The following is a 13,163-nucleotide window of genomic DNA, read 5'->3' on the forward strand; positions in this document are numbered from 1 at the left end:
TATGTCATCCAAAGGATGTTTTTACATGTTTAAATGTGAGTGTCATAAAATATATTTTTACTCCCTCAACCACAGTGCCAACTCTTAAGCAAAAGGGTAAAATTCCCATTAAAGAGGAGAAAACTACTGAGGTTCCTAAACTAAAGAGTAAAATGACCATAAAACCCAAAGAGAAAGAGCCAGAAATGGAGACCATTCAGTTGAAGAAGGTTCCGGTAAAACCTCCAGAGCCCGAGAAACAGGTTGTAACTCATAAAGCAGAAGTGATAAGACATCATGATCCAGAACTATCAGTGAGGGAACTTCATGATAGAGAAGAGCGGGAGATCATAACCCTTGGAAGAACTGAACGAGTCTTTACAGCAGAACAGGGAACAATTCAACTGAGTCAAATTGAGGAGACTGAAACAATTAAAATTGTCCAAACAACAGAGAAAGAAGGTTGGACAAGAACCACAAAACCCAAGACAGAAGAGGAACCCGAGGTTCCCAGTATAGAGAAGAAGAAAATAAAGAAACTACCAAAGACAGAGGAGCAACAAGAATCTGTGAAACTAAAACCATTTGAAAAGCCTGGAAAGTTAGAACAAGAGCAAGAGCAGACCAAACTGAAACAGGTTCCAAGTAAGCCCAAAGAACTTGAAAAGGAAATTTCAAAGGATAAGACTAAAATGACAAAACAACATGACGCAGAACCGAGAGCCCAGAAGACTCAAGAGAGAGAAGATCGAGAGATGATCCCACTTGGAAAACCTGAAAGAGTCTCCGTTCCTGCTGAGGAGCCATCTAAAGCTGGTCAAACAGAAAAACCTGAACAGCCAGAGGAAGAAGAGAAATCTAAGTGGACCAGAACCACAAAGGCACCAAAGGAAGGAGACACTGAGCCAGATTTATCGAAGAAGAAAATCAAGAAATTACCAAAGAAAGATGAAGAACCAGAAGTTGTGACATTGAAGCCTTTTGAAAAACCCACAAAACAAGACGCATCCGAACAAGCAAAGACTGAAGATGAAGGTCGGGCAAAGACAGATACTGAGCGCTCTCCTTTTAAATTGGGTGAGATGTTGCTCAAAGATCAACCTACATCAGCTCTAAAAAACAAAGAAGACAAAGATGTTTCTTTGACAAGTTCTGACACAAGTCCGGATATTACCAAATCCCAACCAGAACTACCACAAAAGAAAAAGGATGATCAAGTACCTAAGGATGAAGAAACTACAGCAACTGATAAACTTAAAGTTAAACCTAAAGTCATTCCTAAACCAGAGGAAAAGGAAGAGCAGGTTGTGTTGAAGCCTTTCACCAAAGTCACTAAGCCAGAAAAAGTCCCTGATGAACAGATAAAGAAGCCTGTAGACACAAAGGTGCCAGACAAGACAACCAAAGACATGAAAGATACAGAGAAACAGAAACCTGTGAAGAAGGAGGAACCGTCTGTTCCAGCCAAGAAACCAAGTCCTACAGGTCTTAAAGAGAAGATCTCACCTACTGAAGCAGAGAAGGTCCCAGCAAAACCATCTGATGTGCTAAAGAAAGATGTTGAACTCAAAAAGACTCCTTCTCCCATGGTCAGTACAGAGAAAGCAGAAGACAAAAAGCCCACAAAGCCTGTTGAGGAGCCGAAGAAGATTGAGCTAAAAAAGACTCCACCGTCTAAGGTGGAGAAGCAGAAAGACTTGGAGAAAGTTCCAGCTGAGAGAAAGCCAAGTTCTGAAAAAGTCAAAGAGATCCCAAAAGCTGTTTCCCCCAAAGACTCAGTTGAAGCCATAACACTCAAAAAAGTTCCCAAGAAGCCATCAGTGGGAGAGGTCTCAGAATCAGAAAAGCCTGATAAAGGTCGGATTCCCCTTTCGAAAGAGATTTCTCCGGGAGCTGTGCAAATGAAGAGGGTGACAACTCAGCCTGAGGAGGAGGTCTTTAAAAATGAGCCTGAAGAAGGCGAGGTTGAAGAGGAATCCTGGGGCTGGGATCTTGTTCCTTCAGAGGACTGGGAAGGTGAAGAGGTGGATGGGGCCCTTGAGACTCCGGGTATGCCTGGTGCCAGACGAGGTGAGATGAGCGAACTCTTCCAGCTGATTCTGGAGCCCCTTCATCCCATCCCAGATCTCTCATCTAATCTTCATCACATCTTCTTTGACCACTTTATCCATTTTTTCATCTCATGCTGATGAATTAATCTGTGTGTATGTCAGTTGTGTCCATCCATCATCCCATCTGCTGTATTGTTTTCATCTTTTCATTGATTCCCAATTGCAGAACAGATGTTTGTCTGTTTGTCTTCGCTGCTGTGGATTTCATTTGTCTTTGCTGTCTAAGCAAATGTCCTTTCAAGCATCTTTTCCCATTATGTTTCCATTTCATCTTCCAGGTCTTTCAAGTCTCTGTTCACATGTGACGTCTCATATTCCCATGTCTATTCTTAGAGATGTTTACGTATTTTTTCTTGGCGTCTGCTGGAACTGTACTTTCCAATAGGAGATCTAAGAGTTGGTCTTAAAACTTGTCTTGTTGTTTCATGTTCAGATGGAAAACCAAGTGACGAACCTTCGAAAGGAAGAGGCAGAGGATTTGGGGGTGAGGATTTTACTGATAAAAAACCCCATAGGTGCAAAAAACTGCATGAGCTAATGTCTGGAGCAAATTGTCTTTGTTCCATTGTTCCGTTGTTGTCAACCTGTTTGGTGTTTTGTCTCAGTCATTATGTCTAATCATTTTCGCTTTCTGATGACAAGAAATATGGCTGGAAATTAAACTTGCTTGTCTTCATATTCTAATCGGTCAGACAGGAAAAAATTTGCAGCACATACTTGTTAGGGTATTGAAGGATTTTATTCATATAATTGATATTCTGATGAGCAACTGCTGGTGTTTAAATAATTTAAAATGAAAAAACTGCAATCAGTCAAAAGTACTCTGTAGCTAAAGGTAAGTAAATGAGTGCATATTTGTTCAAGTTCAGGTGGACATTTTAAGATTTTTTTCACCTAGTGGCTTTAACTTTCATTTAAGGAAGACAATGCATGGAAATCAGCTGTTATTTGAACTTCCTTTAATATTTTTTGCTATCTTTGTCCGTGAATTAACTTGGTTATATCTGTTCTGTGACTGTCATTCTGTGTTTGGACTCTTCTCTGAATTCTGTTTGTTGTAATTGATCCTGCTTCATCTTAAGTCTTAACAAGAACTTTCTGTGTTCTTCTAACAGTAGGACTTTAAACCTACTACTTATTTTATGTCTGAAAAATGACTTTGTGTCAAATGTTTTGTCTTGTTCTTCATCCATTTGTATACCTGAAACTAATTAGTTCTGCTTCATCTTAAGTCTTAACAAAACTTTTTGTGCTCTTCTAACAGTAGAATTTTAAACCTACAACACATTTTGTCTGAAACATGACTTTGGGTGAAATGCTTTGTTTTGTTCTTCATCCACTCCAATACCTGAAACTCATTGAGTAAGTTTTTATTTCTGATTCTGCAGCAAGACAAACTCCCTCTCCTGGTGATGGTGGAAAGGGTCGGGGCATGAAACCCGGTGGAAAAGGTCCATCACCACCAGAGGAACCATTTGCAGGCTTCAAGCTCAAACCTGTGGCTTTGAAGTTTGTGAAGAAGATTCAAGACATTGTGCTGCAGGAGGCCGAGTCCATCGGCTCATCGGCCGTGTTTGAGTGTGAGGTTACACCCTCTACGGCCGTCACATCCTGGATGAAGGATGACAGCAACCTGCGTGAGAGTCCCAAGCATAAGTTCACCTCTGATGGCAAAGATCGGAAGCTGCACATCATTGATGTCCAGCTGTCCGACACTGGAGAATACACCTGTGTGGCCAAAAATGCTGGAAAGGAGATTACCTGCACTGCTAAGCTCATAGTTGAGGGTAAGCTAAAACCTGTTCAGACTCGGGTGGCTTGAAGAACTTTCCCTCATTGTATTGGAAACACTCTTCTCTCTGCACAGAGCTCCCTGTAAAATGGCTGAAGGAGTTGGAACCTGAGACCTCATGCATGAAAGGTCAACCAATGTACCTGATCTGTGAGCTGAACAAAGAAAGAGACGTGGTGTGGAAGCTTAACGGAGAGCTTCTGAAGAAAAAGGCTGGAAAAGTAGCCATTAATGTGATTGGTATGCAGCACGCTGTGACCATCCAGAACGTCACTGATGAGGATGCAGGCCTCTACACCTGTGAAGTAGATGGTCAGGCAGACGTCAAAACTTCAACCACCGTCAAAGTGATTGGTGAGCTATCAGCAGCATGAAGGAATCTTCAGACATGAACACATCAATTGCAGACAATTTTGTTGCCGAACTAATCAGACGATTTGTGTTTGCAGGTAATCTTCCATACACTAGCATGACAGTTGTAGGAGCACTATATCATTTACCGTAGAAGGATGGTGGTTAAAGTATTGGACAAAAAAAACTACATACAAACAAGCATGCAAAATCAATGAGATTTCTGTCTTTATGAAAACAGATTGTAAGGTGACCAAAACCAGAAAAAGTAAAAAATCTAATCAACGAATCACAAACCTCCAGTTCTTAGTACTCAAAGTATTACTGGAAAGTTTGCTGCATACATTACCAGATCATTGTTTCTCTCTATACAAATTGTATGTAGGTGAAATGCAAGAACCATTTGATATCCAAATGAAGGAAAAGTAGTTTTTGTAGCTTGTCTGTGAATCAAAGATATATCTTGATTAAAAATTAATCCTAGAAGCACTAAAATGTAAAACAATGTATTTATCCATTCTTTGTAGTTTTAGAGTTTAAAGTAGTTTAAAATTGTCCTCTGTGTTTCCTGAATTCAATATTTGAAATAACAGGTTCAACAGGTTGTTAAACTTTCCAAGACAGAGCTGTAACTTCTGTGAATAATTAGTGTTTCTTCAGGTTTCACACAACAAACCTGGACGTCGTCAGCATACCGAGGAATGGCAGTAATTATTCCAGATGATTTTAAAAATTGGACATACAAGACAAAAACAAATTATCCAACCTGATTGTCTGAACCCAATATGTTCAAGTCTCTGCAATACATGTTAAAAATGTCATAGAAATCTTTTTAAATGTAGGAGTTTTTAGGTGTGACCTATCTTCCTATAATGTGCCCCTTCCCTTTGCAGAAGTCATCAAAGACTGGCTGGTAAAGCCTCTAAGGGACCAGCATGTGAAACCAAAGTCCAAGGCCACATTCAAATGCGAGCTGTTCAAAGACACTCCCAATTGGAAATGGTACAAAGGCGAGAACGAACTCCCTCCTTCTGACAAAGTTGAGATCAACAAAGATGGAAAGGACATGACGCTCACCATCAACAACTGCCAACCTGACGATGTGTCAGATTACACCATCGAAGTTGAAAATCGAAGATACACAGCCAAACTCACACTGGGAGGTTTGTTCATGGAATCAACATTCGAACAGTTTGAAAGTTGTGAATGAACGGTTTTGTTGAACATTTTAAAACGTCTACATTTTCAGAGCGTGAAGCTGACATCCTGAAACCTCTTGCCAGTGCTGAGGTGGTTGAGAAGGAGGAAGCTCACTTCGATACTGAAATATCTGAGCAGGATATTCCTGGTGAATGGAAACTCAGAGGCCAGGTGCTGACCAGGTCTCCGGTACGTTATTTGGAAAAGGTTATATTGTTGCTTTCAATAAAAAGCTCTCCAGGATTTTTGATGTACCTACTTTTTTTCTCAGACATGTGACATTAAAGCAGAGGCCGGAAAGCGCTTCCTTACACTGAAGAATGTGCAGCTGGATCAGGCTGGAGAAGTGTCGTACCAGGCTCTGAATGCTGTCACCAGTGCCATGCTCACTGTTAAAGGTACAAACCTGTGTCAAACACACTGACTTGGTTTCTCTGTTTGTTTTAAGTCCCTGCATCTATTTGTCTTGTGGAATGGAGGCACTGCTGAAAAACCGTCTGTGTTTTGCTTTTGTCAATAATGGCTAAATTATTCGCATCTCCCAGAGATCGAAATGGGCTTTGTTGAAACGCTGAAGGATGTATCTGTGCCCGAAAAGAAACAGGCTAAGTTTGAATGCACCATCACTAAGGATATACCAAAGGTCATGTGGTTTAAGGGGGTTGAAATCATCACCCCCAGCCCCAAATATGAAGTAATTGATGATGGAAAGAAACACATGCTGATTGTAAACAGCTGTGAGTTTGATGATGAGTCTCAGTATTCGATAGAGGTATTGGACAAAAGGTCAACAGCTCAGCTGACGGTGGAAGGTAAGAACGGCTATGCTTCCTGTCTCCTCTATGTGCTCATTCTATGTTTGTGGCTTCAAAGTGTTGGATGGCGTCAAACGCTCCTGTCTGTGTGCACTGACCTGCTGTATTCCAGGCATGAGGCTCAAATTTGTGCAGCAACTTAAGGACCAAACAATCAAAGAAGGTAACTCGGTGCGCTTTGATATCGAGTTGACTCACGAGAACGTGCCGGTGGTTTGGTACCGAAACGAAGTCAAACTCCACGTGAGTCGAACGGTGCTCATGCACGTGGAAGGAAGGAGACACACTCTAGAAATGAGGAGTTTGAGTCTAGATGATACCTGCCAGATAAAGGCAGAAGCCAAGGGAATTTACTCCTCAGCCAAACTGACGGTCATAGGTAACAGCATGCTCTCCTTTACTGGGTTTTCTCTGCCTTTTATTTTACTGTTTATCAGATGTGAGACATAAAAGTTTGTTTTGAGTGATTGATATGTAAATATGACATTTTCTTACAGGGAACAAAATTTGTCATAATGAGAAAATCCAAAATCTTTTAAATATTATGGAATAAGTGTTCAGTTAACTAACACGATAAAACAGGAAAAAGCTGTTAACAAACTGTTTGTTATGCTCGTCAGAGGGAGATGCCGTCTTCCTGGTGAAGCTGCGGGATTACACTGCCACCGAGAAAGACGAGGTGTCGCTGGACTGCGAGCTCAGCAAAGACGTTCCTGTGGTCTGGTATCACAATGAGAAGGAAGTCGTTGCCTCCAAGTTGTTGGTCATGAAGTCAGAAGGCACCCGCAGATCTCTGGTCCTGAAGAAAGTGGCGCAAAATGATCAAGGGAAATACGTATGTGACTGTGGAACAGACAAAACATCGGCCAACATAATGATTGAAGGTAAAGAAGGAGCTGCTTTCTGCTCTGATTTCTTAAAGAGAAAGAGCATGATCTGGTTTTTGAGGTTTTAATTATTAAGAATATCTTTACAAAACAAACCATTACAATTAATCTTTTCTGTTGTATTTTAGACACATGTTCTAAAATCTGTGAAAACACCACAAAAAATAATTGGAAATGAGTCATATTAATATGCATAACCCAAAGTGCCTGTATCCAGAAAAACCCCCAAATAATTCTAATTACTGAGAAAATGATAAAACATATCTAATTTCAGGATACGTTTTTTATTTCTACAGTTTTCTTTTTTAAAAGTTTGAACCAATATTATTAGTTCTTGTTTAGTTTATAACAAAGTTTTTACTGTGTTGTCACTCACTACTTTTAATGTTTGCTCCTTTTTTACTGTTGCTGGTTTATGGCTCTTATCCAGATGATTTGCAGTACTAGCTGGCAATTAACCAGCTAGTACTGCTGGTTAGTGTTACATTTGTAAATACGTAATATCAGGTAATTGTTACATATTTATTATCCAACAAACACAAGTTAAATTTCTTATAGCTACTTATTTCAGGTCCCTCTTGAAAATGAGATCTAGATCTCAACGGGGTTTACCTGATTAAATAAAGAATTATATAAACCATTAATAAATATGGTGTGAAAAGACTGACTTCTAAATTAAAGATGCAACAAGCAGATCACTTTTTTAAAAATAAAATTGTAGAAAAAATAAACAAACTAAATTAACAACCTCTCCTTTTCAATAACACTTGTTGTTTTATTTAGTTTTTCCTGTAACTTTCCTCCCCACCAGCACGTGACGTTAAGGTTGTGCGGCCGATTTACGGCGTGGAGCTGTTTGATGGTGAGACAGCTCGTTTCGAGGTTGAGATCTCTGAGGACGACGTACACGGGCAGTGGAAGCTGAACGGAGAAGCGCTCAACCCTTCCTCTGTGAGCATCACTGCTGCTTCATCACCTCAGACGTTTTAAAATCGCCCACAGCCCGTCTTGACCTGAGTTAAAACCTTCTCATTTGACAGGATGTGGACATCATAGAGGAAGGAGGCAAACACACTCTGATCCTGTACAACTGCAAGGTGTCCATGACCGGAGAGGTGTCTTACTCTGCAGCCAATGCCAAATGCTCTGCCAACCTGAAGGTCAAAGGTGAAATAAACTCACATGTTTTTCTCATCTACCTTATTTGTTCCATTTTCCATGACCTAAAATCAAAACCTTTACTCAAACATTAATTCTCTGTGTTTTCCTGCAGAACTTCCTCTGAACTTCCTTACACCGCTGAGCGACGTTCAGGTGTATGAGAAGGATGAGGCCCGGTTCGAGGTGGAGGTGTCGAGACCTCCAAAGAGCTTCCGCTGGCTCAAAGGCTCCCAGGAGCTGACGGGCGACGACAAGTACGAGATGATACAGGAGGGCAATGTGTACGTTCTGGTGATCCGATCGGCGGCCTTTGACGATGAGGCCAAGTACATGTTTGAGGCAGAGGACAAGAGGACCACCGGCAAACTTGTTATTCAGGGTAATCAGGACATGTTGAACCATTTAAATAAATGAAGCTTAATTAGTCTTAATAATTATTTTGTAGCGATTACTGCCATAAAAAGTTAGGATAAAAGTATTTGAATATAATTTTGGGGGAATAGATTGTGTGGTTTTGATTACATATCACTGAAGTCAAAGTGATACAAATATTATTTTTAAGATAAAAATCATGAAAGTTACCTGCTAAATCTCTTTAGCGTTCAACTTGGTTGTAATTTTTATTTGCTTTTTTTGGCTTTTTAAAACAAAAATTAGGAACATCCCAATAATAAACAGTTGTTTTTTTTCAGGTATTCGCTTGGAGTTTGCCAAACCCATTAAGGACGTAACGGTGAAAGAGAGAGAAACAGCAGAGTTCAGCGTTGAACTGTCTCATGAAAACATCTCAGTGGTTTGGTACAAAAACGACGTCCGGCTGCTTCCCAGTAAGGTGGTCCATATGTCGGATCAGGGAAAAGTCCACACTCTGGCCTTCAAGGAGGTGACGATCGACGACACCTCTATGATCAAGGTGGAGGGCATGGACAAGAGCATGACAGCCATGCTCACTGTCATCGGTCGGTGTCAGAAAAAAACATTTTCCCATCTTTAATTCAATGGAAATGACTAATTTAAATAAGTATTTCACATAAAATGAGGTTGCTGACCTGTTTTGTGTAAATGTGCTGTGTGTGCAGAGGGTGACTTGTACTTCACCACCAAGCTGCAGAACTACACTGCTGTGGAGAAGGACGAGGTGAAGCTGGTCTGTGAACTTAGCAAAGCCGTTGCTGATGTGAAATGGTTTAAGGACGGGAAGGAGATCACTCCATCCAAGAACATCGCCATCAGCACCGATGGAAAGAAGAGAATCCTGATGGTCCGGAAGGCAGAGAAGGCCAACATTGGAGAGTATACCTGCGACTGTGGCTCAGACAAAACCACAGCAAACCTGAACATTGAAGGTAGCACTCAAAGTCTATAACTTATCAACTTTAAACGAAAACTATCTAACAAAATTGTGTCTGAAAAATACAATATTTTGCTAAGAAAAATACAAATGGAGTAAGTGTACGCTTATTGATAATATTTCAAAAAATCCCTGCATCTCAAAGATGATCCTAGATAAGATAAGATAAGATTTATTTGTCATTGTCATCAACAGATTACAACGAGATTGAGATTTGCTCGACTCGAGTTAAAATGCAGGTTATGTGTATATACATAATATACAATATACATATACATACATTAAAAAGATAAAGAAATAAATAGTACAAAATGTGAAATAAATAGACATCAGAAGATGGTTGCAGCGCCTGGAGGTGTCGCAACAGAATTTACATTTTTTAACAAAGTGGTGTCAAGAGCAGAAGTTCTTATGCCTTTGAATTTAGTGCCATGATTGCCATCGGGTAAAAACTGTTTTTTAGGCGATTTGTCCTGGTTTTTATTGCTCTGTATCTTTTGCCTGATGGCAGCAGCTGGAAGAGACCATGGCCAGGGTGTGAAGAGTCATTTAAAATGTCCCTGTCGTAGATACTGCGATTGTAATCCAGGGAGAGCCCGGTGTCCGTGCAATATCGACCGGAATGTCGTTGTGGACACGGAAAAGCTCCTGTGACAGACTTCCCCCGATTGCTTGACCAATGGCCAGTAAATTTAGTCGGTTGTAGGTGTTTTTAACCGCGCAAAGTGGAAAAGACAAACTTTGAGTCGGAGAGCACAAAGCCGCTGCGTCTACGCGCGCCGCCATTTTGTAGATTCTAATAATGTTTAATTAGTCATTATTAGGTTGCCACCTCATAGTAGTTGGGGTATATTAGCCTACTGGAGAACTTTCTGCTTAAGTTGCTGAAAGGAGAAAATGTCCTTACTGGGATTCTAAGAGACAGAAATGGTTGGATGAGAGTCTCACCATGGGTGCAGCTCTTTGGGATGTTCACATCTGCAGGGGTCAGCAAAACTAGGGGTCTTAAAAAATAAAACAGAAGAAACATTGACAGTCATGTAGAAACCAGGTGTTTGAGTAAAAAACTTGAGGGATACACACTTCTGGGATTTAATCTAAGTTATAAACATAACACATTTTAGAAAAAAAACGTTGGGACAAAACTACAGAGGTATATAGATTTTGAAACTTATAAAAACTGTTTACTGTGTAAAAGTTAAAAAAGATGCTATTGGCTTCCCTCTAACGGTTTGGTGCTCTCTCCACAGAGCGTGATATCAAGGTTGTCCGTCCCCTGTACAGCGTGGAGGTCACTGAGACAGAGACAGCCAGGTTTGAAACTGAGATTTCCGAGGAGGATGTCCACGGAAACTGGAAACTGAAGGGAGAAGCTCTGCACCAGTCTGCGGTAAGGCTTCCAGGGACTAAGCCCTGGATTTTTGCAGATAAAGTCTCTGACTCTGTTGTCTGTTTCTCCTTTTGCTTCAGGACGTGGAGATTAAAGAGGAAGGAACCAAACACATGCTGATCCTCTATAATGTCCGTATGGACATGGCCGGAGCTGTTGACTTCTCTGCAGCCAATGCCAAATCCAACGCTCAGCTCAGGGTCAAAGGTCAGACATTGTTTTTCCATGTTTTACAGCTTCTTGATAACAGCAGCTCCTTCATTAATTTTAGTGATCACAATGCTTTACTGATCTTCACCTCTTGCAAGTTTAAATAAAATATATGAAGTGATTCATGCCGTCTGCGACATGCCTCATTGGTTCAGTCCTCAGCCAATCAGAGCTTGGGGTTATTTTCAGCCTCAGAGTTTATCTGCTCTGTGAAGCCTCTCTGAAACTAACTTTCATGCTCTCTAACTGGCTTCTACTTTGTCCTGTTGTCCTGCTTCTCCTCTTCTTCAGCTCGCTCCATCACGCAGATACGTCCACTGAAGGATGTGACAGTGACAGCCGGAGAGACAGCTACCTTCGAGTGTGAGCTCTCATATGAAGGCATCGAAGTGGAGTGGTTCGTTGGAGGACAGAAGATGGAAGCCAGCGACCGGGTCAGTTACAGTTTCTTATTACTTATTACGGACAAGAACAGAACAAGAGTAAACCAGAGTAGTTTATTTCATTCATTTCATTTCATACAGTTGAAAAAAGTCACATGTTGATATGAGCAAAAGTATTAAATTTAAAAGAGTAAAAAAAAGAAAAATCTACCCCTTCTCTCAAAACGTCCATTTATTAAAACAATTTACTGAATCATATGTTCCAGAGATTAGACCAGCATTTCTACACAAAGAACTAGGAGAATAAAAACTTACCTAAGTGTTATAAGAACATTAGAAAAGATTTTTACAAAGTTTAGTTTTTAATTTTGCAAAACAAAAGTGAAAGGTTTCTAAAGTTTTTCAAAATTGGCATGGTTTCAGTATATCACCTTATTTAGTTGTACTGTAAAATTTTCACAGAATATTTTAAGAGAATCTTTTTTTTTGCTTTCTTCAGAAGAAAAGTACATTTTAAAATGAAAAATATAAGAAACAATAATAACAGAGTCATAGCCATATTTACTTTATTTAAAAAATTACCAATTTTGTTTGAGGGCGATGGCAAGTAGCTTTCAAAAAGAACAATTTATTGTCTTTTAAAAGTAGTTTTTTGTTGATTATAATAAGAAAAATAACTTATTTTATTTGTCCAGCTAGTTTAAACCACATATTCCCTTCAGCTGTGTGTAGTTAAATGTGTCACAAAGCTGACCGTTTAGAGCTGAGTTAAAAATAAAATAAGATACGAGACCAGCTGCTCTTATCTTCAGCCCTCCAACGGTCCCAACAACTTTATCTGCACAAGGATTCAGTTTAATCACAGCACATAGATAACATCACTGGAGTAATTCATGAAGTACCTAAAACCAAATCGTTTCCTTTATCCAGAGTATAAACAGCAACTGAAAACAAAAACAGAAAATATGCATAAATTAAATTAAGAAAGTAGAAAGTATATGTTGCCTTTTGTCAGAAGTTCTAAAGTAATTTTGAATAAGACAAAAAAGATATTTTAAGTGTTTACTAAAGAACTGTAACAAATGAAAGAAATTTCGTTATCACGTATTAGAAACATTAAGTTCTTCTAACCTCCTTTATTTATTGTTGTGGGATTGAGCTGCATTCATTTTTAATCTGTAAGGAAAGCATAGTCAATCAGTTGAAAATTGAAGGAAAATGAATCACAGCGTTCATGTTGAACCTGCATCTTTTATTTACTCAGCACTACACAGGATTGTGAACTCTACTCATCCTGTGAGCCGCAACAAAATGAGCTATCAATAAATCAGAGTTTTCTGGGTCTGCAGGTAAAGACTCGAGTTACAGGAAGAGTTCACACTCTGACTGTCCGAGATGTGAAACTGTCAGAGGCTGGGGAGGTCAAAGTGACTGCCAAAGATTTCCTGACTCAAGCTCAGCTCTTTGTTGGAGGTAAAACACTCAAACATACAGGAGACAGTGAACACATTAAACATGTTCAGTCATCACCTG

General features: G+C 39.9%; 1 protein-coding gene across 1 annotated transcript in view; it reads left to right on the top strand.

Moving 5' to 3' along the window:
* Nucleotides 1-13,163, top strand: part of LOC102230320 (titin-like) — a 163,867-nt gene that overhangs the window by 65,865 nt on the left and 84,839 nt on the right. Inside the window, exons 69-86 of the mRNA XM_023337299.1 lie at nucleotides 2,524-2,574; nucleotides 3,479-3,877; nucleotides 3,958-4,236; nucleotides 5,127-5,396; nucleotides 5,483-5,622; nucleotides 5,705-5,831; nucleotides 5,979-6,245; nucleotides 6,361-6,627; nucleotides 6,869-7,132; nucleotides 7,947-8,086; nucleotides 8,176-8,302; nucleotides 8,409-8,675; nucleotides 8,989-9,255; nucleotides 9,376-9,642; nucleotides 10,898-11,037; nucleotides 11,118-11,244; nucleotides 11,539-11,681; nucleotides 12,980-13,103. Coding sequence (XP_023193067.1) covers nucleotides 2,524-2,574; nucleotides 3,479-3,877; nucleotides 3,958-4,236; nucleotides 5,127-5,396; nucleotides 5,483-5,622; nucleotides 5,705-5,831; nucleotides 5,979-6,245; nucleotides 6,361-6,627; nucleotides 6,869-7,132; nucleotides 7,947-8,086; nucleotides 8,176-8,302; nucleotides 8,409-8,675; nucleotides 8,989-9,255; nucleotides 9,376-9,642; nucleotides 10,898-11,037; nucleotides 11,118-11,244; nucleotides 11,539-11,681; nucleotides 12,980-13,103 — 3,666 coding nt within the window. The remainder of the gene's footprint in view (nucleotides 1-2,523; nucleotides 2,575-3,478; nucleotides 3,878-3,957; nucleotides 4,237-5,126; nucleotides 5,397-5,482; nucleotides 5,623-5,704; nucleotides 5,832-5,978; nucleotides 6,246-6,360; nucleotides 6,628-6,868; nucleotides 7,133-7,946; nucleotides 8,087-8,175; nucleotides 8,303-8,408; nucleotides 8,676-8,988; nucleotides 9,256-9,375; nucleotides 9,643-10,897; nucleotides 11,038-11,117; nucleotides 11,245-11,538; nucleotides 11,682-12,979; nucleotides 13,104-13,163) is intronic.

This window comes from Xiphophorus maculatus, chromosome 7 (assembly GCF_002775205.1).
Source record: "Xiphophorus maculatus strain JP 163 A chromosome 7, X_maculatus-5.0-male, whole genome shotgun sequence".
Lineage (NCBI taxonomy): Eukaryota > Metazoa > Chordata > Actinopteri > Cyprinodontiformes > Poeciliidae > Xiphophorus > Xiphophorus maculatus.